Source organism: Salmo trutta, chromosome 4 (genome assembly GCF_901001165.1).
Source record: "Salmo trutta chromosome 4, fSalTru1.1, whole genome shotgun sequence".
Taxonomy (NCBI): domain Eukaryota; kingdom Metazoa; phylum Chordata; class Actinopteri; order Salmoniformes; family Salmonidae; genus Salmo; species Salmo trutta.
Genome location: NC_042960.1, coordinates 1,077,622 through 1,104,999, shown reverse-complemented (window position 1 = coordinate 1,104,999; position 27,378 = coordinate 1,077,622). Strand labels below are relative to the sequence as shown.

Genomic DNA, 27,378 nt, shown 5'->3' with positions numbered 1-27,378 from the left:
ACAATAAGAGCACCTCCTTCCAGCTGCCCACTGCACTGAGGCTAGGAAACACTGTTACCACCGATAAATTCACGATAATTGAGAATTTCAATAAGCATTTTTCTACGGCTGGCCATGCTTTCCCCTTTGCTACCCCTACCCCGGTCAACAGCCCTGCACCCCCCACAGCAACTTGCCCAAGCCTCCCCCAATTCTCATTCACCCAAATCCAGGTAGCTGATGTTCTGAAAGAGCTGCAAAATCTGGACCCCTTCAAATCAGCCGGGTTAGACAATCTGGTGCCTCTCCTGCTAAAATTCTCTGCCGAAATTGTTGCAACCCCTATTACTAGCCTGTTCAACCTCTCTTTTGTATCGTCTGAGATCCCCAAAGATTGGAAAGCTGCCGCGGTCATCCCCCTCTTCAAAGGGGGAGACACTCTAGACTCAAACTGCTACAGACCTATATCCATCCTACCCTGCTTTTTTAAGGTCTTTGAAAGCCAAGTTAACAAACAGATCACCGACCATTTCGAATCCCACCATACCTTCTCCACTATGCAATCTGGTTTCCGGGCTGGTCATGGGTGCACCTCAGCCACACTCAAGGTCCTAAACGATATCATAACCGCCATCGATAAGAGACAATAATGTGCAGCCGTATTCATCGACCTGGCCACGGCTTTCGACTCTGTCAATCCCCACATTCTTATCGGCAGACTCAACAGCCTTGGTTTCTCAAATGACTGCCTCGCCTGGTTCACCAACTACTTCTCAGATAGAGTTCAGTGTGTCAAATCGGAGGGATTGTTGTCCGGACCACTGGCAGTCTCTATGGGGGTGCCACAGGGTTAAATTCTTGGGCCGACTCTCTTCTCTGTATACATCAATGATGTCGCCCTTGCTGCTGGTGATTCTCTGATCCACCTCTACGCAGACGACACCATTCGGTATACTTCTGGCCCTTCTTTGGACACTGTGTTAACTAACCTCCAGACGAGCTTCAATGCCGGTTCTGACTTAGAATATGTGGACAATTCCAAATACCAAGGTGTCTGGTTAGACTGTAAACTCTCCTTCCAGACTCACATCAAACATCTCCAATCCAAAATTAAATCTAGAATCGGCTTCCTATTTCGCAACAAAGCATCCTTCACTCATGCTGCCAAACATTCCCTCGTAAAAGTGACTATCCTACCAATCCTTGACTTCAGCGATGTCATTTACAAAATAGCCTCCAATACTCAACAAATTGGATGCAGTATATCACAGTGCCATCCGGTCTGTCACCAAAGCCCCATATACTACCCACCACTGTGACCTGTACGCTCTCGTTGGCTGGCCCTTGCTTCATATCCGTCGCCAAATCCACTGGCTCCAGGTCATCTACACGTCTTGGCTAGGTAAAGCCCCACCTTATCTCAGCTCACTGGTCACCATAGCAGCACCAACCTGTAGCATGCGCTCCAGCAGGTATATTTCACTGGTCACCCCCAAAGCCAATTCCTCCTTTGGCCGCCTTTCCTTCCAGTTCTCTGCTGCCAATGACTGGAATGAACTGCAAGAATCACTGAAGCTGGAGACTCATATCTCCCTCACTAACTTTAAGCACCAGCTGTCAGAGCAGCTCACAGATCACTTCACCTGTACATAGCCCATCTGTAAATAGCCCATCCAACTACCTCATCCCCATACTGTTATTTATTTATTTATTTTGCTCCTTTGCACCCAAATATCACTACTTGCACGTTCATCTTCTGCACATTTATCACTCCAGTGTTTAATTGCTATATTGTAAGTACTTTGCCACTATGTCCTATTTATTGCCTTACCTCCCTTATCTTACCTCATTTGCACACACTGAATATAGACTTTTTCTACTGTATTATTGACTGTATGTCTATTTATTCCATGTGTAACTCTGTTGTTGTTTGTGTCGCACTGCTTTGCTTTATCTTGGCCAGGTCGCAGTTGTAAATGAGAGCTTGTTCTCAACTAGCCTACCTGGTTAAATAAAGGTGAAATTAAAAAAAATTAAGAAATCATATTCGAATTCCACTGATTTCAAAACTCGGTCCTCCAGAAAGTGGAAAGCATACACGTAACGTTAGATAGCAAACAGTACACTTTAACTTTGCATTAGGTTTATGCAGTTTTACTACACAATATTTTTTTTAAAGCTGCGTTAGACAGAATTACCTAGACATACTGACCAGCTCAAATAGACAGAAGCGTGCTATATGGCAGACCAATCCAAACTCATCTCTCGGCATGTCCAGCCCACTCATTATCTAAGTCAATCATGGTTAGCAGGAAGGTTGCCTTCTTTTTCTCTGGCTAAATCAACTAGGCTCGTATTCGTATTTACAGAAGGCATACAAGTTTGTTATTAAGCACATGAAATTTCACATGTTTGAGAAGGTATTTTTGCCAAAAAAACACATTCTGATTTAAAAAAAAGTTTACGTCCAAACGGCTCTCCTGTGAAGTAGTGACCCACGACATACACCTAGTTTCCTGAAACGGGTCACATATTTGATTTGATTAAAACACTTATTTATATGTCTAAATATGGAAAAACATTCATTTTTGAAATGTTCAACCAATCGATTGGTCGAAAGAACAGACGTGGTCGTCCAGGATTTTTTTTATTTGGGGACAGCCCTAATTGCTGACACTTCCATTATGATTAGCTCATTCACATTAGTCATTTTGATAACAAGTCAAAGCTTAATTTATTTGACACAAGAGATAATACTTAAGTCGGGTAACGCCTTACTTGTGGTGAAGGTTGTTGACACCAGTTGACTTTGCGTTTCATTTTCCAGCACAGTGCAGACAGTGACAGAGTACTGAGTGCCACATTGCAGGTCAGATAGAGTGATGCTGTGTGAAGATGTGGTAGTGATGTGTGATTCTGTCCTTGGACAGCGGTAGGAGATCTGGTAATGGTGTTGGGATTGGTCCAATCCTGGTGGCTGGTTCCAGCTAACAGCAGCTGATGTGGTGTCTACTGAGTCAACAGTCAGCTGATCCGGAGCAGGCAGTACTAAGGGAAAATACATTTATTGTTAGTGCTACAGTTTAACTTCAGAAATATATTACAGGACAAAAAGTAGAATAGTAGTCAAAGTAGAAAAGAATGCAATTCCTTTTGTGTGAGAAGAAATAAGCTAAAAACAGAAGTCACACGGCAAAAAGGGATTAGATTAAAAAGAATTCCTACCGATCTGCACAACCTACTCCACATTTCAAAGTGAAAGCAAAATTATACAAAATTAATTTTAAAAAACAATGTCTTCGTTGTGTCACATCCTGACCATAGAAAGCTGTTATTTTCTTTGATAGAGTAGGTCAAGGCGTGACAGGGGGTTTTGTCTAGTTTAGATTTTCTATGTTGTTATGTTCTAGTTTTTGTTTTCTATGTTGTTGTTTTTTGGGATGAGCTCCAATTAGAGGCAGCTGGTCATCGTTGTCTCTAATTGGAGATCATACTTAAGTAGTTGTTTTTCCCACCTGGGTTTGTGGGAGATTGTTTTTGAGTTGGTGTATGTTGCACCTCTTCGTCATGGTTTATTTTTGTTCATTCGTTTATTTGTGAATCTTGCATAGTTTCACAGTGAAAATAAAATGTGGAACGATACACACGCTGCACTTTGGTCCCATTCTCAGACAGCCGTGACAGATTGTGTATGTCTTGCATACAGTTGAAGTCAGAAGTTTACATACACCTTAGCCAAATACATTTAAACTCAGTTTTTCACAATTCCTGACATTTAATCCTAGTAAAAATTCCCTCTCTTAGCTCAGTTAGGATCACCACTTTATTTTAAGAATGTGAAATGTCCGAATAATAGTAGAGAGAATGATTTATTTCAGATTTTATTTCTTTCATGACATTCCCAGTGGGTCAGAAGTTTACATTCACTCAATTAGTATTTGGTAGCATTGCCTTAAATTGTTTAACTTGGGTCAAACGTTTCGGGTAGCCTTCCACAAGCTTCCCACAATAAATTGGGGAAATTTTGGCCTATTTCTCCTGACAGAGCTGGTGTAACTGAATCAGGTTTGTAGGCCTCCTTGCTCGCACACACTTTTTCAGTTCTGCCCACAAATTTTCGATAGGATTGAGGTCAGGGCCTTGTGATGGCCACTCCAATACCTTGACTTTGTTGTCCTTAAGCCATTTTGCCACAACTTTGGAAGTATGCTTGGGGTCATTGTCCATTTGGAAGACCCATTTGCGACCAAGCTTTAACTTCCTGACTGATGTCTTGAGATGTTGCTTCAATATACACTGCTCAAAAAAATAAAGGGAACACTTAAACAACACAATGTAACTCCAAGACAATCACACTTCTGTGAAATCAAACTGTCCACTTAGGAAGCAACACTGCAAGACACCCCCAATAAAGGAGTGGTTCTGCAGGTGGTGACCACAGACCACTTCTCAGTTCCTATGCTTCCTGGCTGATGTTTTGGTCACTTTGAATGCTGGCGGTGCTTTCACTCTAGTGGTAGCATGAGACGGAGTCTACAACCCACACAAGTGGCTCAGGTAGTGCAGCTCATCCAGGATGGCACATCAATGCGAGCAGTGGCAAGAAAGTTTGCTGTGTCTGTCAGCGTAGTGTCCAGAGCATGGAGGCGCTACCAGGAGACAGGCCAGTACATCAGGAGACGTGGAGGACGCCGTAGGAGGGCAACAACCCGGCAGCAGGACCGCTACCTCCGCCTTTGTGCAAGGAGGAGCAGGAGGAGCACTGCCAGAGCCCTGCAAAATGACCTCCAGCAGGCCACAAATATGCATGTGTCTGCTCAAACGGTCAGAAACAGACTCCATGAGGGTGGTATGAGGGCCCGACGTCCACAGGTGGGGGTTGTGCTTACAGCCCAACACCGTGCAGGACGTTTGGCATTTGCCAGAGAACACCAAGATTGGCAAATTCGCCACTGGCGCCCTGTGCTCTTCACAGATGAAAGCAGGTTCACACTGAGCACATGTGACAGAGTCTGGAGACGCCGTGGAGAACGTTCTGCTGCCTGCAACATCCTCCAGCATGACTGGTTTGGCGGTGGGTCAGTCATGGTGTGGGGTGGCATTTCTTTGGGGGGGCCGCACAGCCCTCCACGTGCTCGCCAGAGGTAGCCTGACTGCCATTAGGTACCGAGATGAGATCCTCAGACCCCTTGTGAGACCATATGCTGGTGCGGTTGGCCCTGGGTTCCTCGTAATGCAAGACAATGCTAGACCTCATGTGGCTGGAGTGTGTCAGCAGTTCCTGCAAGAGGAAGGCATTGATGCTATGGACTGGCCCGCCCATTCCCCAGACCTGAATCTAATTGAGCACATCTGGGACATCATGTCTCGCTCCATCCACCAACACCACGTTGTACCACAGACTGTCCAGGAGTTGGCGGATGCTTTAGTCCAGGTCTGGGAGGAGATCCCTCAGGAGACCATCCGCCACCTCATCAGGAGCATGCCCAGGCATTGTAGGGAGGTCATACAGGCACGTGGAGGCCACACACACTACTGAGCCTCATTCTGACTTGTTTTAAGGACATTACATCAAAGTTGGATCAGCCTGTAGTGTGGTTTTCCACTTTAATTTTGAGTGTGACTCCAAATCCAGACCTCCATGGGTTGATAAATTGGATTTCCATTGATTATTTTTGTGTGATTTTGTTGTCAGCACATTCAACTATGTAAAGAAAAAAGTATTTAATAAGATTATTTCATTCATTCAGATCTAGGATGTGTTATTTTAGTGTTCCCTTTTATTTTTTTGAGCAGTGTATATCCACATAATTTTCCTCCCTCATGATGCCATCTATTTTGTGAAGTGCACCAGTCCCTCCTGCAGCAAAGCACCCCCACAACATGATGCTGCCACTCCTGTGCTTGGGATGGTGTTCTTCGGCTTGCAAGCGTCCCCGTTTCCTCCAAACATAACGATGGTCATTATGGCCAAACAGTTCTATTTTTGTTTCATCAGACCAGAGGACATTTCTCCAAAAAATACGATCTTTGTGCCCATGTGCAGTTGCAAACTGTAGTCTGTCTTTTTTATGGCAGTTTTGGAGCAGTAGCTTCTTCCTTGCTGAGCGTCCTTTCAGGTTATGTCGATATAGGACTCGTTTTACTGTGGATATAGATACTTTTGTACCTGTTTCCTCCAGCATCTTCACAAGGTCCTTTGCTGTTGTTCTGGGATTGATTTGCACTTTTCGCACCAAAGTACGTTCATCTCTAGGAGACAGAACGCGTCTCCTTCCTGAGCAGTATGACGGCTGCGTGGTCCCATGGTGTTTATACTTGCGTACTATTGTTTGTACAGATGAACGTGGTACCTTCAGGCGTTTGAAAATTGCTCCCAAGGATAAATCAGACTTGTGGAGGTCTACAATTATTTTTCTGAGGTCTTGGCTGACTTCTTTTGATTTTCCCTTAATGTCAAGCAAAGAGGCACTGAGTTTGAAGGTAGGCCTTGAAATACAACCACAGGTACAATTACAATTGACTCACATGAAGTCAATTAGCCTATCAGAAGCTTCTAAAGCCATGATATCATTTTCTGGAATTTTCCAGTGTATGTAAACTTCTGACCCACTGGAATTATGATACAGTGAATTATAAGTGAAATAATCTGTCTGTAAACAATTGTTGAAAAATTGTCATGCACGAAGTAGATGTCCAAACCGACTTGCCAAAACAATAGTTTGTTAACAACAAATTTGTGAAGTGGTTAAAAAACAAGTTTTAATGACTCGAACCTAAGTGTATGTAAACATCCGACTTCAACTGTACTCTCCACAATAACAAGTGTTTTACGCTGTTTTTTGGATAAAGGAACACCATCACTTTTAGGGATGTCTCCTGGTGTGAAAAACACATCCTTAGGTCTGCCACTTTCCACCGCAGATCCGGAAGGCTGACATAAGTGGATACGGTGGATTGAGGCACTGCCCATGCAAGAAAAGTGATACCTCTAGCTTCAACCTTTTTTGAAAGTGTATTGATTTCAGCACCAAATTGCATTTTGAGGCCTCGGAAATTCACCATCATACATTTCTCACCAGGAATAAAAATCCCATGCTGGCACATCCATGATGATTAGTTCACTTACATTAGAGTCATTGATAACAACTTCCTGACTGATGTCTTGAGATGTCTATATAACAAGTCTAAGTTATATAAATGTTTACACCAAAAATAATTCTTAAGTACTTAAGTCTCATCAAGTAAAATACTGCACATTAACATCCCATGCTGACACATCCATTATGTTTAGTTTATTTCTGTCATTTTGATAACTACTCAAAGTTAACTACATTTGAAGGGTACTTTCTTACCTGTGGTGAGGGTTGTTGACACCAGTTGACTTTGCTTTCTATTTTCCAGCACAGTGCAGACAGAGACAGAGTACTGAGTACCACATTGCAGGTCAGAGAGAGTGATGCTGTGTGAAGATGTGGTAGTGATGTGTGGTTCTGTCCCTGGACAGTGGTAGGAGATCTGGTAATGATGTTGGGTTTGGTCGAATCCTGGTGGCTGGCTCCAGCTAACAGCAGCTGATGTGTTGTCCACTGAGTCAACAGTCAGCTGGTCAGGAGCAGGGATTACTGAGAGAAAATACATTATTGTTAAGGGCCATTTTGATAACTAGTCAACTTCTGTCTGTAGCGTCCAACCAGTTTGGGCACATACATGTTGTTTGTTTGTTTCTACGACTACCACAAGCTTCACAAGAATTGTCTGAAGGTATCCCGGTACCGGTAAAACATTTATTAATAGAAGTATGGAAGTAGTTTGATGGGGGTTTTTGTAACCATTTTTTGTTCTTAACTGACTTACCTAGTTAAATAAAGATAAAAAATTAATTTAAAAAAGTAAACAGAGTGTTGAACTCTACCAAATAGAGTTTTTGAAAAAAAACTGGTTGCCTGGTTACTAGGAGGATGACACTTCCCTGCAAATGGATCTTCCAGCAAGACAATGACCCCAAGCACACATCAAAATCTAAATGGTAATTGACCACAACATTAACATTTTGCCATAGCCATCTCTTTATCCGAACTTGAACCACATTGAAAACCTGTCGTTTGAATTGAAGAGGGCAGTCCATAATCGCAGAATGAATGATGTCAAGGACCTGGAAAAAATCTACATGGAGGAATGGTGTAAGATCCCTCACAATGTGTTCTTCTATCTCATTAAACATTATAGAAAAAGGCTAAGTGCTGTTATCCTCGCAAGGAGAATGTGCACAAAGTATTGAAAACAGGCGTGCCGATAATTTTAGCACTTATCTTTAAAAAAATTGAATAGTTGTTAAACAATCTGAACAATAGTATAAAATCATATAATTTTCCAATTTTATGATCATAAAATATAGCTCAGTATTTGGATTATATATTTTATAGTATTTTTTGATCATCTTTAACAAGGTTGCCACATGTTGGAGGTGAATGTATTTCTCATCAAGGAAGATACTGTATCTTTACATCCCATGTTGACACGTCCATTATGATTAGTTCATTTACATTTGAGTAATTTTGATAACTAGTCAAAGTTAGACAACAAACCTGATAATTTACTAGAGTACTTCCTTACTTGTTGTGGTGAGGGTTGTTAACACAAGTTGACTTTGCTCCCCATTTTCCAGCACAGTGCAGACAGTGACTGAGTATTCAGTAGACGGTTTCAGGTCAGAGAGAGTGATGCTGGGTGAAGACGTGGCAGTGATGTGTGGTTCTGTCCCTGGACAGCGGTAGGAGATCTGGTAATGATGTTGGGTTTGATCCAATCCTGGTGGCTGGCTCCAGCTAACAGCAGCTGATGTGGTGTCCACTGAGTTAACAGTCAGCTGGTCTGGAGCAGGGATTACTAAGGAAAAATACATTATTGTCAGGGCTACAGTTTAACTCCATAAATATATTACAGGAGGAAAAAGTAGAATAGTAGATGAAAAATTAGAAAAGGCCGGTTTGCAATTCCTTTTGATATGGGAAGAAATAAGTTAAAAACAAACGTCACAACAAAAGTAGTATTTGTAATGTAACAAATATTAAGTGTTTCCTCTATATTCATTTAGCAACATCACTTTGCCGCCGTTCAATTGTTTCCACCACGCCACAAAATATATCAATTAAATGTTTTTGGGGTTATAAATACTCCACAATAATAAGTGTTTTACTCTGTACTTTGGATAAAGTTAAAGCAAGCAGAGGCAGTTCAAATCCTTTAAATACTGTAATGCAGACCACATTTTGATTTTAAAAAATGATTGCGACCCCAACCATAAAAAACTAAAATGTAATTAACAGCCAATGTTTACTTTTTTATTTGGGGCTATCGCAGTCAATTGCAAAACATTCTAACAGTATTTCTGATTGTCTTCTCAACTCACCATCACATACTTGTAATTGTGGGCTATGACAGTCAATTGCAAATGAGTCTGACGTGATGTCTCTTATCTTACCACCACTAATGAGATGGGTGTGGCTTGATGCATGTCGCGTTGGAGCTTCTCAAAGTCAGGGGGCGCGGTTGACAGTGTGCACCTCATCTCTGCTATAACATCCAACCTGGACGAATATTTGGTTTTAATGCAGACGAGAGCACTGAATCCAGCTTCACACAGATACCATGAGTTTTAATGCTCGGAGGGAGACGGCAGCGTATTCTGTTTGAGTCAGGAACCAAATTTCCTCCATAGTGACCCATGAATGCGTTGTCTGCAGCATTCGGTCACATGACAGCTCAATCAGCTGTTCGATTTCCCTTACCGACATGTCAACTGAGCCAGGATCACAGTCCAACGGATTTCTCTTCAATAAGAAATCTTTCCTCTGAATCCATTGATTTGGTCACTCATCTGTAGAATGTTTATGTATTTCCCCTGCATGCTTGCGTTCAGTTAGTTCAGTGTCCCAAATATGTCTGTTACATTACAAGGATACACATTTCATTACAATGAAAGTAAACCAAAAGTTCCTCACAGAATTAGAAAAATCTTTCCAGCATGTCCCCTCGATAACCATCAAGCCCTGGTGTGAAATAGAAATCGTCATGCTCTGATGCCATATCTCCACATAGTTTTGTGAACAGGCGTGCACGCAGTGGATGTGGTTTGATTATGTAGTTTACAATGGAAGTTATCTGCTGCAGTATGGCTTGAAGTTCTGCACTCAGCTCTTTTGTCGCCAGTTGCTCTCAATGTATCAGAGACCTGCCTGCTGTCCCGCCAGAGATGGAGCCCCATCTTTGCAAAAGCCCCCCATTTGATCCCATGGTTTATTTTTTTGGGCAATATAGCCTCGCAGCATTCTGAACATCCCCTGTGCTATTTCATGCTTGGGAATCGTGTGTTACGCTCGTCGTTTGAATGAGGAGACCAAGGCGCAGCGTGGTAAGCGTACATCTTTCTTTATTCGATGGACACCAACAAAATACAAAACAGAACGAAACGTTCTGCAGGGCTAGACAGCACAATGCAAAAACAAGATCCCACAATCTCAGGTGGGAAAAGGGCTGCCTAAGTATGATCCCCAATCAGAGACAACAATAAACAGCTGCCTCGGATTGGGAACCATACTAGGCCAACAAAGAAATATAAACATAGATTTGCCCACCCAAGTCACACCCTTACCTAACCAAATAGAGAAAAAAAACAGACTCTCTAAGGTCAGGGCGTGACATTGTGAGACGGAACAATATGTCCTCGTGAATAGCATCCCCCAATACATAGCGAACAAAAGTCAGAACTAACATCCATTTGGAGAGCATAAATTGGAGAGTTTTTGAGTCGTTCAGTCATGTTTCCTCATGATTGCTAGATATAGAAAATAAATTATTTGTTTCACAATGTTATCTGACAATGGTATTGATGTGAGTTTCTGTGCCTCTGCCTCCCCTCACCATACAGTGTGTTTTCACCATATCAATTGCGGCCGGTAATATCAAAGTCTGCAGTAGTGTTTGGTGTCATAGCTTAGTGGGCCTAGCCATTCAACGTGGGAAAGATTCATGTGCAATGGTCAAGTGTTGCCTTTTCCCACAAAGGGCCCTCTCTGGTTGAATTTTATATTTTAGATTTGAAACATTTTATTTCAATTTTTAAGCTTAACCACATTACAATGCTTGAGATACAAAAAGAGCATTGTAAAATATTTATATATATATATATATATATATATATATATATATATATATATATATATACACAGTACCAGTCAAAAGTTTGGAAAAACCTACTCATTCATAAGAATTTTTATATTTGTACTATTGTCTACATTGTAGAATAATACTGAAGAAATCAAAACTATGAAATAACACATATGGAATCATGTAGTAACCAGCGTAAAACAAATCAAAATATATTTTATATTTGAGATTCTTCAAAGTAACCACTCTTTGCCTAGATGACAGCTTTGCACACTCTTGGCATTCTCTCAACTAGCTTTATGAGGTAGTCACCTGGAATGAATTCAATTCAATTAACAGGTGTGCCTTGTTAAAAGTTAATTTGTGAAATTTCTTTCCTTCTTAATGTGTTTGAGCCAATCAGTTGTGTGGTGAGGTATGGGTGGTATACAGAAGATAGACCTATTTGGTAAAAGACCAAGTCCATATTATGGCAAGAACAGCTCAAATGAGCAAAAAGAAATGACAGCCCATCATTACTTTAAGACATGAAGGTCAGTCAATCCGGAAAATGTCAATAACTTAGAAAGTTTCTTAAAGTGCAGACGCAAAAACCATCAAGAACTATGATGAAAATGGCTCTCATGAGGACCGCCTCAGGAAAGGAATACCCAGAGTTACCTCTGCTGCAGAGGATATGTTCATTAGAGTTAACTGCACCTCAGATTGCAGTCCAAGTAAATGCTTCACAGAGTTCAAGTAACTGACATATCACAACATCAACTGTTCAGAGAAGACTGCGTGAATCAGGCCTTCATGGTCGAATTGCTGCAAAGAAACCACTACTAAAGGACACCAATAAGAAGAAGAGACTTGCTTGTGCTAAGAAACACAAGCAATGGACATTAGACCGGTGGAAATCTGATGAGTCCAAAATTTAGATTTTTGGTTCCGACCGCTGTGTCTTTGTGAGACGCAGAGTAGGTGAACGGATGATCTCCGCATGTGTGGTTCCCACCATGAAGCATGCATGTGGTGTCCACTGTCATGACGTTGGCCTCTTTGAGTACAGGGAGGACAGTTGACCCCCTCCCCCCTTGCACCATCCCCCAACCTACCTTCCCCCACCCAGTCCCTGTGGGAAGGAGTGGTAACATTCCAGGAGAATCTCTTGCCACATGGCCCATAGAGAGACACAGGAAATTCTTCCAACTCACAGAATTGGGGAGCCAAGCGACATTTGTGTTCTGGAAAGGTATGGAAGATTGGTGAAGAATCCAGCTACGAACTGGTCCGCTTGGCACAATTTTGTGATACTCAGAAGAGACAATATAGCCATATTACCATAAAACGGTTTATATAATAGCCTCAGCCTTGAGACTTGCATCCACATGGTTGTATAGAATGTATTAATAAGGATAAAGCTATTTGTAATACATTGAGATCCTATGTACTGATGTTAATGTGATAGAATTGTATTTCTGTACCAAGCTTAACTCAGTCATCGGCACACCCCCCAGGGACACAGACAGGACCAGGCGTCATTTGACAAGCCTGTTCTAGGGTCACCTATAAAACCCACCCTGATTTACATTTCTCCAGACCAGGCCTCCACTCAATTGATGAGTTGGCCAATAGGTTTGACCATCCAAGTACTCTACTGAAAGTGAACTATACCACGTGGTTAACTTTTAGACTATTGATACCGACAGAATAAGAACAAGTCTTTGATATTAATTATTAGTCTGCAGCTAAGTAAATTATATCATTGAACCCGAAGACCAACGAAACATCCATTCTATGACGACATTAATGAATGTCGCTTTGAAAGATCCATTCTAACCGAGAGAGAGAGAGAGAGAGAGAACTCTCCATCAGAACGACGCTCCAACAAGGATCCCGACGACACACTGAGCGTAAATATATATTGATTGCAATTGTTCCCGAATGAGTGAGCGTTCAATTGTCAATTGTTAATATTAATGAACTCTGTGTACCTCCTCAGCTGACCGTTTATGACCCATTGTCTAACAGACCAGCCATGCCTGTTTTAGACCACTAGGGCACATTACTCTACCAATTCTTTGTGATGATAATTATTGTTTGTATACTTTATGTGAATTACTTAGTGTAGTAAATAAATGATTTTAAGACAATTGATGTATGGATGATTTTAGTAAAGACTGGGTTCGTGCAGATACAACAATTTACGACGTTTGGAATGAGACTGGACGCGAGGTAAAATACACCATTTAAACCAGAAGATAATCGGCCTATACTATAATATATGTTATAATATAGGAAAGTTATATTAGGAAAATTCTAACTTTGTAATCTGAATTTCCTTGGTGCCCCGATCTCCTAGTTAATTACAATTAAACGATTAATCAGTTTAATCGCGTGATAATAATTACAGGGAGTTAATTGATAAACATGTCTTCAGTTTAATGGTACCCCAAAGACACGACACCACTTACCCAGCATTGCTACCACAGCATTCTGCAGTGATACGCCATCCAAATCTGGTTTATCATTAGTTCATTACCTCCAGGCTGTGTAAGGGCTATTTGACCTAGGAGGGTAATGGAGTGCTACATCAGATGACCTGGCCTCCACAATCACCCGACCTCAACCCAATTGAGATGGTTTGGGATGAGTTGGACTGCAGAGTGAAAAAAAGCAGCCAAGTACTCAGCATATGTGGGAACTCCTTCAAGACTGTTTGAAAAGCATTCCTCATTAAGCTGGTTGAGAGAATGCCAAGAGTGTGCAAAGTTGTCATCAAGGCAAAGGGTGGCTACTTTTTTCTGAGTTCCCAGCATCATAAATCCAGACTTTGATGACAAAGTTTGATGACAAAATTTGCCCACAAGGACCGCCGCGCCACATTCCTGGTCAAGTGAGCACAGCACAACAAGGTAAGTCCAAAAATGTATTGTATACTGTTATATAAATGATGTAATGCCAGGGATATGTATACTTTAGCTAAGAAAGTAATACTAAGTGTTTGTTGTGTAGTAAGCTGTTAGTAGACCATGTGCCTAACCCTAATAATTTGGTCCCTTTCCCCTCATAACTTAGCCTACGGTTCTGACTTGGTGGTGCACATGTAGCCTGTAGCCTATTTTAGAGAAATGATCTTATCGATTAGTGTAAGAGCTTTCATTTTCTGCTTATATGCCCTCTTTATTTATCCTTCGGTTCTGACTTGGTGTACAGGGAGAACACTGTAAGAACAGCCCATGTTCTGAATTCTGTCGCTGTACATTTCAAAAGTGCTGAACAAATAGTTATTATATTGACTACGTCTGTCTTAGCTCGCTCATTAATGTCTTAATCGAAATTACGGATTGCCTTTTATCCGCTCATCATTCCCTTATGCCATAGTTTGTACAACTCAAATGTCAGTAGAAATCACATTTGTTTAGGCAAGTCAGCCATATCAGCTATCTTTTTTAAAAAGGCAGTAAATGAGACTGAATGAACTGTTTCACTGCCAGACAAGCCTCCACTGATAGCCAGGTGTAGCAGTGGTAAGGAGGGACTTTATGGTTCTGGAAAAAATCTCTGCTGTTGGGACAGCTTTATGTAGGCCCTAGCAGTTTGTGGGCACCGTTTGTTATAGTGCAATTCATGTATTGTTTAGTGTTGAGTTGTGTAGTGGCTTTGCTGGCATGCATCTAAAAAAAATATTTTGATTACGCCCCACAAAGATTTGCATGCTAAAATCACCACTGTACAGGAGGAAAAGTAGAATAGTAATTTAAAAGTAGTAAAGGCTGGCTTACAACTAGTTTTTTCATATGGGAAGTAATAAGCTAAAACAAGAAATCATACAACAGAAGTTGGATTTGTAAAGTAAAAAAATGAAGCGTTTGTGCTATAGTAAGTTAGTAACACTGCTGCACTACTGCAAAATTGTTGCCGTTACGCTAAGAAAATATATATAAATTAAAAGAATGCTGTGATTATAAATACTCTCCACAATAACAAGTGTTTTACACTGTACTTTGGATAAAGTTAAAGCAAACAGAGGCAGGAATGGAATAAAGCATGAATTCAGATATTACAGTACGGTGCATTCGGAGAGTGTTCAGACCCCTTGACTTTTTCCACATTTTGTTACGTAACAGCCTTATTCTAAAATTGATTACATTTATTTTTCCATTCATCAATATACACATAATACCCTATAACGACAAATTGAAAACAGTTTTTTTCAAAGAAATGTCAATCTTTATTTACAACTATTTAGACCGTAAAAGCCTGTTTTTGCTTTGTCATTTAATAACCTGCCCAGGGACTGCGGTTGAAAATTAGCCGGCTGGCTAAAACCGGCACTTTTACTGAAACGTTGATTAATGTGCACTGTCCCTGTATAAATAAAATAAACTCAAACTCATTATGGGGTATTGTGGGTAGATTGATGAGGGAAAAAAACTACTTAATACCTTTTAGAATAAGGAAAGGATGTAATGTAACGAAATGTGGAAAAAGTCAAGTGGTCTGAATACTTTCCGAATGTACTGTCTGTCCTGGGATTTCCAATGATCTTAAGTGTAGAAGAACCATTTCCCTTCTAACAACTATTGTGTAGCTTGTGAGCAACATAGAGCGAAACATTACATGTGCGTGTTCAAGAAAGTCATAGATGGCGTTTCATAGTTTGTAGCTCAAACCATTCGGACTCAAAATACATTTCTGTAAAAAGACAGGCCCCTTCATGATCCACCATTGTCTCACAAACATTACTCTAACTCAGCCTTTGATAATCACACAGATACCAATGGATGCAGAAGAAATAGACAAATCCAATAGTACAACCCAGAAGTCTGTACACAATGGTTAAAAGGGTTTAAAAGTACAAAATCACGGTGGCGTGACGTAGGGTTACAGCAAGCAGAGGCACACCAAGTCCTTAAACATAATGACTAACAGGAGTGGAAGAAACCATGAACTCAGATATGATCGGGGGTTTTTTGCATTGTTTTTGCATTGTGAGAACTGGAGAATTTACCATCATATATTTCTCATCAGGGAAGATACTGTACCTTTACATCCCATACTGACACATCTACTATGATTCATTTATAGAGTCATTTTGATAACTAGTTAATAGATAGATTAATAACCTTTGACCCCAGAGATAATACTTAAGTAATGTAATCCCTTACTTGTGGTCAGAGTTGTTGTTGACAGTTGACTTTGCTTTCCATTTCCCAGCACAGTGCAGACAGTGACAGAGTACTGAGTACCACATTGCAGGTCAGAGAGAGTGATGCTGTGTGAAGATGTGGTAGTGATGTGTGGTTCTGTCCCTGGACAGTGGTAGGAGATCTGGTAATGATGTTGGGTTTGGTCCAATCCTGGTGGCTGGCTCCAGCTAACAGCAGCTGATGTGGTCTCCACTGAGTCCACATTCAGCCCTACCGGGACAGGGATAACTAGGGGAGGGGTTTAATATAGTTAATAATAGCTGATCATTTGTAGCCCTGTTGACTTCCATTCTACTGTTACTATTCCTCTATAGGAGAATATCCCACTACTAGAGTCACTACTCACTACTTCTATCACACTAGCCTACATGTTATAACACTAGGCTCTATCAATTACAATTATAAACACTACTTATATCACACTAGCCTACATGTTATAACACTAGGCTCTACCAATTACAATTATAAACACTACTTCTATCACACTAGCCTACATGTTATGACACTAGGCTCTATCAATTACAATTATAAACACTACTTCTATCACACTAGCCTACATGTTATGACACTAGGCTCTATCAATAACTTTATAAACACTACTTCTATCACACTAGCCTACATGTTATAACACTAGGCTCTACCAATTACAATTATAAACACTACTTCTATCACACTAGCCTACATGTTATGACACTAGGCTCTATCAATTACAATTATAAACACTACTACTATCACACTAGCCTACATGTTATGACACTAGGCTCTATCAATAACTTTATAAACACTACTTCTATCACACTAGCCTACATGTTATAACACTAGGCTCTACCAATTACAATTATAAACACTACTACTATCACACTAGCCTACATGTTATAACACTAGGCTCTACCAATTACAATTATAAACACTACTTCTATCACACTAGCCTACATGTTATGACACTAGGCTCTATCAATAACTTTATAAACACTACTTCTATCACACTAGCCTACATGTTATAACACTAGGCTCTACCAATTACAATTATAAACACTACTACTATCACACTAGCCTACATGTTATAACACTAGGCTCTACCAATTACAATTATAAACACTACTTCTATCACACTAGCCTACATGTTATGACACTAGGCTCTATCAATAACTTTATAAACACTACTTCTATCACACTAGCCTACATGTTATAACACTAGGCTCTATCAATTACAATTATAAACACTACTTCTATCACACTAGCCTACATGTTATAACACTAGGCTCTACCAATTACAATTATAAACACTACTTCTATCACACTAGCCTACATGTTATGACACTAGGCTCTATCAATTACAATTATAAACACTACTTATATCACACTAGCCTACATGTTATAACACTAGGCTCTATCAATTACAATTATAAACACTTCTTCTATCACACTAGCCTACATGTTATAACACTAGGCTCTATCAATTACAATTATAAACACTACTTCTATTACACTAGCCTACATGTTATAACACTAGGCTCTATCAAATACAATTATAAACACTACTACTATCACACTAGCCTACATGTTATAACACTAGGCTCTATCAAATACAATTATAAACACTACTACTATCACACTAGCCTACATGTTATAACACTAGGCTCTATCAAATACAATTATAAACACTACTACTATTACACTAGCCTACATGTTATAACACTAGGGTCTAATAATTACAATTATAAACACTACTTCTATTACACTAGCCTACATGTTATAACACTAGGCTCTATCAAATACAATTATAAACACTACTACTATCACACTAGCCTACATGTTATAACACTAGGCTCTACCAATTACAATTATAAACACTACTTCTATCACACTAGCCTACATGTTATAACACTAGGCTCTATCAATTACAATTCTAAACTTCTTAGACTATCGTAAAAATACTTTTAGACAGCTGAAACAAGCACACAATTTCTCTTCAGGAAAAAGGTTCAGTCTAGTTCAGATTTGTCCAATTCCACCCCAGAAGTGAAGTGAGTCGTTGTACAGTACTTACTTGTACAGACGGTTGTAGAGAGAGGTTTGCTCTGTTTCCCATTGTTCAACACAGTTGAGACACTGATGGTGTACTGAGTACCAGGAAGCAGGCCAGAGAGAGTTATGTAGGAGTCCTCAGTATTGGCTGAGCGGGTCTCTGATCCCGGGCTGCAGTAGGATATGAGAAAGCGTTGTGGGACTTTCTCCAATTCTTCAGCCTTGGACCAACTGAAAGTGAAGGAGGTCGCTCCTGACTGGTTTATTTGTAAGTCCCTGGGTGCTGGGACCACTAGGAAGAAATATAATATGTTTGATGAAACAAAATATAGGATAGGCCTATAGCTAATGTCTTGTTTGGACATCACATGAAAAAACAACATCCTTAGAAGCAAATAACCAAAAACAAACCCAAGTTACTTTACCTGTGAATACAGATGCTAAGACCCATCTGCTTTGGCTGCCATATTCTCCCTCTGTAGCCACACTGAACTGGTACTTTTTACCAGGCTGGAGTCCATCTATTTCAACATTATACCCATCTTCCACCCTCAGGCTCCTCTCTTCTCCATCACATCCCCAGGTCACTCTGAACTTCTGTGCTCCTGTCAGCCCCTCAGGAGAACCCCAGCTCAGAGACACACAGTCTGACGTCACTGACAGGAACTGGATCTCACCAGGAGGGGGCAGCACTTCTAAAGAAATAATGGAAGAGAAAAATAATTATTACTTTAATTGCACTGACACACTAAAAAGAAAACGACATATTAATCATACAATCATTATGGAATAAGAATTATTAATCTTAACAAATTAATCTTCCTCTTAATGGTCTTAATATGGATGGTGGCAGTATTGAGTAGCTTGGATGACTGACGTGCCCAGAGTAAACTGCCTGCTACTCACTCCCAGAAAGTAAGATATGTATATTATTAGTATATTTGGATAGAAAACACTCTGAAGTTTCTAAAACTGTTTGAATGATGTCTGTGAGTATAACAGAACTCATATGGCAGGCAAACACCTGAGAAAAAATCCAAACAGGAAGTGGTCTGTAGGACTTCAATTAATTCCCTATTCAAACTACAGTGTCTGTGGGGTCATGTTGCACTTCCTAAGGCTTCCACTAGATGCCAACAGTCTTTAGAACCTTGTTTGAGGCTTCTACTGTAAAGTGATGATGAATAAGAGCTACTGGAGTCAGAACACTGCCAGCAGGGCATGAGCTTAAGGCATGCGCGCTCACGTGAGAGGTACCTCAGTTCCATTGCATTTCTGAAGACAAAGGATTTCTCCGGTTGAAACTTTATTACAGATTTACGATAAAAACATCCTAAAGATTGATTCTATACATCGTTTGACATGTTTCTACGAACTGTAATGGAAATCTTTGACTGACATGCGCGTCCTGAATTTGGATTTGTGAACTGAAGGTGCAAACAAAAAGGAGGTATTTGGACATAAAGGATGGACTTTATCGAACAAAACAAACATTTATTCTGGACCTGGGAATCCCATTCTGATGAAGATCATCAAAGGTAAGTGAATATTTATAATGCTATTTCTGACTATTGTTGACTCCAACATGGCGGATATATTGTATGGCATGTTTTTGTGTCTGAGCGCCGTACTCAGATTATTGCTTTTTTGGTAAAGCTTTTTTAAAATCTGACACAGCGGTTGCATTAAGGAGAAGTTTATATAAAGTTCCATGAAAAACACTTGTATTTTCATGAACATTTATGATGAGTATTTCTGTAAATTGATGTTGCTCTCTGCAAAATCACCGGATGTTTTTGGAGGCAAAAGATTACTGAACATTACGCGCCAATGTAAACTGAGATTTTTGGATATAAATATGAACTTTATCGAACAAAACATACATGTATTGTGTAACATGAAGTCCTATGAGTGTCATCTGATGAAGATCATCAAAGGTTAGTGATTCATTTTCCCTCTATTTCTGCTTTTTGTGACTCCTCTCTTTGGCTGGAAAATGGCTGTGTATTTGTGTGTGTTGGCTCTGACCTAACATAATCATATGTTTTGCTTTCGCCGTAAAGCCTTTTTGAAATCAGACACTGTGGCTGGATGAACAAGAAGTAAAGCTTTAAAATGGTGTATAATACTTGTATGTTTGAGGAATTTTAATTATGCGATTTTTGTTGTTTTGAATTTGCCGCCCTGCACTTTCACTGGCTGTCGTCATATCGATCCCGCTAACGGGATCAAGCCATAACAGGTTGTATGTATGTTGTATGTATGTTGTTGAACACAATGTAAAAGTCTCATTATACACTGTTTGGGTAATGTATTTCTTGATTGTACACCTACCGTCAACTGAGGCCAGGCTTAGTCTTTGACATTGATCTCTATTAAAAGTCTTGAAAACAGAGTAAGAATCCATTATTTTGATGAAAAACACTGTTGTTTTACAGAACATACGATGAAAAAGCTTGTATGACTGAACATCATTATTATCAAAATCAATATCATCTTTAAAGAGCATCCTCAGGTTCAAAAAAGAGAACAGAACCTACCTGTTTTCCAGCTTGTTTTATCTCTTCAATGATCGTGTCATGATCTTTGTGCTTTGTCACTGAACACTCCAAGCAGATCAGCTTCTGGTCTGTCCTGCAGAACACCTCCAGAGCTCTGTGGTGTTCCTGACAGAGTCTCTCCTCCAGGTCCCCAGTCACGTCCACCAGGGTGTGTCTCTGTAGTTTAGGTACTGTGTAGTGCCTCTTAATGTGGGCCTCACAGTAGGACTGAGTGCAGTTCAGACAGGTCTTCACAGCTTTGACCTCACAGACATCACAGACCACCTCTTCTGGCCTGAAGTGTAAGACAATTAAACACATTAAAATGTGAACACTAAAACAAAACAAAATACATACATTTATTAGATTTGCCAAGCAACTTTAACATTCACAAGAAAAACGTACTTTATATACAAAAGTATGTGGGCACGCCTTCAAATTATATTTCAGCCACACCCGTTGCTGACAGGTGTATAAAAACGAGCACACAGCCATGCAATCGCCATAGACAAACATGGGTAAAAGAATGGCCTTACTGCAGAGCTAAGTGACTTTCAACGTGGCACCATCATAGGATGTCACCTTTCCAACAAGTCAGTTCGTCTGTGGTAGGCCGCATGTCACGTCCTGACCCTAATAAGATGTCATTTTCTATAGTAGAGTTGGTCAGGGCGTGACAGGGGGTGTTGTGGGGTTTTCTATGTTTTATATTTCTATGTTTTAGTTCTAGTTTTTCTATTTCTATGTTGGGATTGTTTGGGTTGATCTCTAATTGGAGGCAGCTGAACCTCGTTGCCTCTAATTAGAGATCATATTTAAGTAGGGGTTTTTCTTCCTGGGTTTTGTGGGTAGTTGTTTTCTGTTAAGTGTATGTTCACCTGACGGAACTGTTGTCGGTCGTTTTGTTGTTTTGTTCTAGTGTCTTCATAATAAAAGTGAATATGAGCACTATACACGCTGCGCCTTGGTCCCCTTTAGACGACCCTTATTACAGAACTACCCACCACAACTGGATCAAGCAGCGTGCTCGGGAGGAGATGGACACCTGGTCACATCAGGAGTGGATTGAGAGGAGAGACTGGACTTGGGGCCAGGTAATCGAGCGTTATCGGAGCCTACCTGGGAAGCACGAGAGGCTAATAAAAACCAAATCATTTTTTTGGGGGGGCACATGGAGCAGTCGGCGGAGCCGAGGAGCAAACCAGAGCCAATCCGGGAGAATGGGGCGGCAGCGTAGCCTAGTGGTTAGAGCGTTGGACTAGTAACCAAAAGGTTGCAAGTTTGAATCGCCGAGCTGACAAGGTATAAAATCTGTTGTTCTGCCCCTGAACAAGGCAGTTAACCCACTGTTCCTAGGCTGTCATTGAAAATAAGAATTTGTTCTTAACTAGTTAAATAAAGGTTAAAAAAAAGAGAGAAAAAAAAAGAGGGAGAATTTGGATAAGGGAGAAATGGGAGAGCTATTGAGTTGGTGGAGGACGCACACATTTTTCCCAAAGGAACGTGTCGTCAGTTTGGTGCCACCTGAGTCAGCTCCCCGTACTCAACCTGAGAAGTGTGTGGAAGTTCTGGAACAAGTGATACCGGTGATACACACCAGGTCTCCAGTAAGTCTCAACAGCCCGGTATGTCCTATGCCTGCTCCTCGCACTCTGTCTCCAGTGCACCTCCATAGTCCAGTACGTCCTGTGCCTGCTCCTCGCACTCTCCCTCCAGTGCGCCTCCATAGTCCAGTACGTCCTGTGCCTGCTCCTCGCACTCTCTTTTCAGTGCGCATCCATTACCCGGTACGGCCAGTGCCTGCTGTGAGCACTCAGCCCTTAGTAAGTCTCCCCAGTCCGGTGAGACCGATTCCTGCTCCTCGCACTATTCCTCCAGTGCGCAGCCATAACCCGGTGCAGCCAGTGCCTGCTGTGAGCACTCAGCACTCGGTGTGTCTCCCCAGTCCGGTGAGACTGATTCCTGCTCCTCGCACTCTCCCTCCAGTGCGCCTCCATAGCCCAGTATGTCCTGTGCCTGCTCCCCGCACTCGCCCTGAGGTGCGTGTAACTAGTCTGGCACCTCCTATGCCAGTCCCACGCATCAGGCCTCCAGTGCGCCTGCCCAGTCCGGGGTGTCCTGTTCCTGCTCCCCGCACTCGCCCTGAGGTGTGTGTTACTAGTCTGGCGCCTCCTATGCCAATTCCCACGCATCAGGCCTCCAGCAATGCTCCTCAGCCCTGAGCCTTCAGCGGAGGTCTGCAGCCCAGAGCCTTCAGCGGAGATCTGCAGCCCAGAGCCTTCAGCGGAGGTCTGCAGCCCAGAGCCTCCAGCGATGGCCTGCAGCCCAGATCCTCCAGCGGCGGCTTGGAGGTCGGAACCTCCAGTAGTGGTCTACAACACAGTGATTCCGGTAAGGATCTACAATCCGATTCCTCCAATAATGATCTACAGGCTTATGTTACAGAAGCAGTGGAATCTATGGGCGGAATGGAGGTTTCGCCCTGAGCCAGAGCCACCTTCGTTGCTGGAGGATCGGGAGAAGAGGATGGTTCTGGGTGTTGAATCTGAGCCGCCATAGACTGTTGTCACCCTCCCTACCCTCCCTTTTGTTTTGTGTTTATTTTTGTAGTTTTGTTGCATTCGGAGTCTGCACCTTTGGGGGGGGGGGGGTACTGTCACGTCCTGACCCTAGTAAGATGTCATTTTCTATAGTAAAGTTGGTCAGGGCATGACAGGGGGTGTTGTGGGGTTTTCTATGTTTTATATTTCTAAGTTTTAGTTCTAGTTTTTCTATTTCTATTTTGGGATTGTTTTGGTTGATCTCTAATTGGAGGCAGCTGAACCTCGTTGCCTCTAATTAGAGATCATATTTAAGTAGGGGTTTTTCTTCCTGGGTTTTGTGGGTAGTTGTTTTCTGTATGTTCACCTGACGGAACAGTTGTCGGTCGTTTTGTTCTAGTGTCTTCATAATAAAAGTGAATATGAGCACTATACACGCTGCGCCTTAGTCCCCTTTAGACGACCCTTATTACACCGCACAAGGTTTTCCAAGGCCGAGCACAAGCCTAAGATCACCATGCGCAATGCCAAGCGTCGGACTGCATGGTGTAAAGTTCACCGCCATTGGACTCTGGAGCGTTTCTCTGGAGTGATGAATCACGCTTCACCATCTGGCAGTCCGACAGAAGAATCTGGGTTTGGCAGATGCCAGGAGAACGCTACCTGCCAGAATGCATAGTGCCAACTTTAAAGTTTGGTGGAGGAGGAACTATGGTCTGGGTCTGTTTTTCATGGTTTGGGCTAGGCCTCTTAGTGTTAGGGATGGGGCCCCATTTTCTCAATTTCTGCCTAAATGACAAAGCAAACTGCCTATTGCTCAGGCCCTGAAGCCAGGATATGCATATTCTTGGTACCATTTGAAAGGAAACACTTTGAAGTTTGTAGAAATGTTTAATTCGTGTAGGAAACTATAACACAGTAGATATGGTAGAATAAAATCCAAAGAAAAAACAACCAGTTTTTGTTGAGAAACCATCTTTGAAATGCAAGAGAAAGCTCATACAGCAAGATAGCCTCCTGGATGCAATTCAGAGGGTGTCCACAGGGTGGCAGCAGTGTATGTGCAAAGTTTCAGACTTGTAACTTCAAGAACGAGCAAGAAATATGACATTTTTTATGAAGACAGTCTTCAAAATTGGTCTTTGCGCGCCATGATGCAGTTGCGCACTCACTAAAGTCGGTGGCCTATTGAACATACTTCGTTCAAAAATATATATTCAAGTTCGATTACATTTTAAGTGTGTCTGAGGAATAAATACAAACGTATTTTGACTTGTTGAAACAAAGTTTAGGGGTAGATTTTCAGATTCTTTTCTTTGCAAGTTGAACGAGTGGATTTCCCAAATCGATGGCGCCAACTATAGGGACTTTTTGGGATATGAAAAAGGATTTTATCTAACAAAAACGACACTACATGTTGTCTCTGGCAGCTTTCCAATCTTTGGGAATCTCAGACGATACGAAAGAGAGGTTGAACAGGCTAGTAATAGGGGTTGCAACAATTTCGGCAGATCATTTTAGAAAGAGAAGGTCCAGATTGTCTAGCCCAGCTGATTTGTATGGGTCCAGATTTTGCAGCTCTTTCAGAACATCAGCTATTTGGATTTGGGTGAAGGAGAAATGGTAGGGGCTTTGGCGGGTTGCTGTGGAGGGTGCCAGGCAGTTGACCGGGGTAGAGGTAGCCAGGTGGAAAGCATGGCCAGCCGTAGAGAAATGCTTATTGAAATTCTCAATTATAGTGGATTTATTTGTGGTAAGTGTTTCCTAGCCTCAGAGCAGTGGGCAGCTGGGAGGAGGTGCTCTTATTCTCCATGGACTTTACAGTGTTCCAGAACTTTTGAGTTAGTACTACAGGATGCAAATTTCTGTTAGAAAAAGATAGCCTTAGCTTTTCTAACTGCCTGTGTATATTTGTTCCTAACTTCCCTGAAAAGTTGCATATCACGGGGGCTATTCGATGCCAATGCAGAACGCCAGAGGATGTTTTTGTGCTGGTCAAGGGCAGACAGGTCTGGAGTGAACCAACGACTATATCTATTCCTAGTTCCAATTTTTTTTGAGTGGGGCATGCTTATTTAAGATGGTGAGGAAGGCACTTTTTAAGAATAGCCAGGCATCATCTACTGACGGGATGAGGTCAATGTCATTCCAGGATACCCCGGCCAGGTCGATTAGAAAGGCCTGCTCGCAGAAGTGTTTTAGGGAGCGTTTGACAGTGATGAGGGGTCAGTTTGGAAGAACTTGACTGGCCTGCTCAGAGCCCTGACCTCAACCCCATCAAACACCTTTGGGATGAACTATTAAAAAATAGATATCACATTTACATAAGTATTCAGAACCTTTACTCAGTACTTTGTTGAAGCACCTTTGGTAGCAATTACAGCCTAAAGTTTTCTTGGGTATGATGCTACATGCTTGGTACACCTGTATTTGGGGAGTTCCTCCCATTCTTCTCTGCAGATCCTCTCAGGCTCTGTCAGGTGTAATGGGGAGCATTGCTGCACAGCTATTTTCAGGTCTCTCCAGAGATGTTCGATCGGGTTCAAGTCCGGGCTCCGGCTGGGACACTCAAGGATATTCAGAGACTTATCCCAAAGCCACTCCTGCGTTGTCTTGCCTGTGTGCTTAGGGTCATTGTTCTGTTGGAAGGTGAACCTTTGCCCCGGTCTGAGGTCCTGAGCGCTCTGGAACAGGTTTTCATCAAGATGATCTCTGTACTTTGCTCCGTTCATCTTTGCCTCGATCCTGACTAGTCTTACCAGTCCCTGCCGCTGAAAAACATCCTCACAGCATGATGCTGCCACCACTACGCTTCACCGTAGGGATGGTGCCAGGTTTCCTCCAGACGTGACACTTGGCATTCAGGCCAAATAGTTCAATCTTGGTTTAATCAGACCAGAGAATCTTGTTTCTCATGGTCTGAGAGTCTTTAGGTGCCTTTAGGCAAACTCCAAGTGGGCTATCGTGTGCCTTTTACTGAGGAGTGGCTTCCGTCTGGCCACTCTTACATAAATGCCTGATTGGTTGAGTGCTGCAGAGATGGTTGTCCTTCTGTAAGTTTCTCCCATCTCCACAGAGGAACTCCGGAGCACTGTCAGATTGACCATTGGGTTCTTGGTTACCTCCCTGACCAAGGCCCTTCTCCCCTGATTGCTTAGTTTGGCCAGGCGGCCAGCTCTAGGAAGAGTCTTGGTGGTTCCAAGCTTGTTCCATTTAAGAATGATGGAGGCCACTGTGTTCTTGGGGACCTTGAATGCTGCAGAAATATTTTGGTACCCTTCCACAGATCTGTGCCTTGACACAATCCTGTCTCAAAGCTCTACGGACAATTCCTTCGACCTCATGACTTGGTTTTGGCTCTGACATGAACTGTCAACTACGGGACCTTATATAGACAGGTGTGTGCCTTTCCAAATCATGTCCAATCAATTGAATTTACCACAGGTGGACTCCAATCAAGTTGTAGAAACATCTCAAGGATGATAAATGGAAACAGGATGCACCTGAGCTCAATTTCGAGTTACATAGCAAAGGGTCTAAATACTTATGTAAATAAGGTATTCCTGTTTAAAATTTGTATAAATTTGCTAAAAAATGTACTTTGCCATTATGGGGTATTGTGTGTAGATTGATGAGGAAATTGTTTTATTTAATACATTTTAGAATAAGGCTGTAACGTAACAAAAAGTGGAAAAAGTCAAGGGGTTTGAATACTTTACGAATGCACTGCATCACGGTGACAAGGCCTATGAACTAACGGGTTATAGAGCAAACAACGCAATTATTACAACACATAGATTGTAATTGTAATATGGCTTTTTTTCATGGCTCGTCTTCCCCAGTGATTTTATCCACGCACCGCTACTGCTCGAGCAGCTCAAGAATTGCCTTCACAAAAGGCGTGCCACCGCTACTGTTGTGGGGGGT

The 27,378-nt window shown here is 41.7% G+C and overlaps 1 protein-coding gene across 1 annotated transcript in view; it reads right to left on the bottom strand.

The window, feature by feature from the left end:
* The window catches only part of LOC115190188 (uncharacterized), a 114,792-nt gene that overhangs the window by 43,228 nt on the left and 44,186 nt on the right, over positions 1-27,378 (bottom strand). The window contains exons 6-13 of the mRNA XM_029748679.1: positions 20,912-21,206; positions 20,706-20,754; positions 18,797-19,066; positions 18,394-18,663; positions 16,302-16,571; positions 8,596-8,868; positions 7,335-7,604; positions 2,758-3,027 (exon numbers count right to left, since the gene is read on the bottom strand). Coding sequence (XP_029604539.1) covers positions 2,758-3,027; positions 7,335-7,604; positions 8,596-8,868; positions 16,302-16,571; positions 18,394-18,663; positions 18,797-19,066; positions 20,706-20,754; positions 20,912-21,206 — 1,967 coding nt within the window. The remainder of the gene's footprint in view (positions 1-2,757; positions 3,028-7,334; positions 7,605-8,595; positions 8,869-16,301; positions 16,572-18,393; positions 18,664-18,796; positions 19,067-20,705; positions 20,755-20,911; positions 21,207-27,378) is intronic.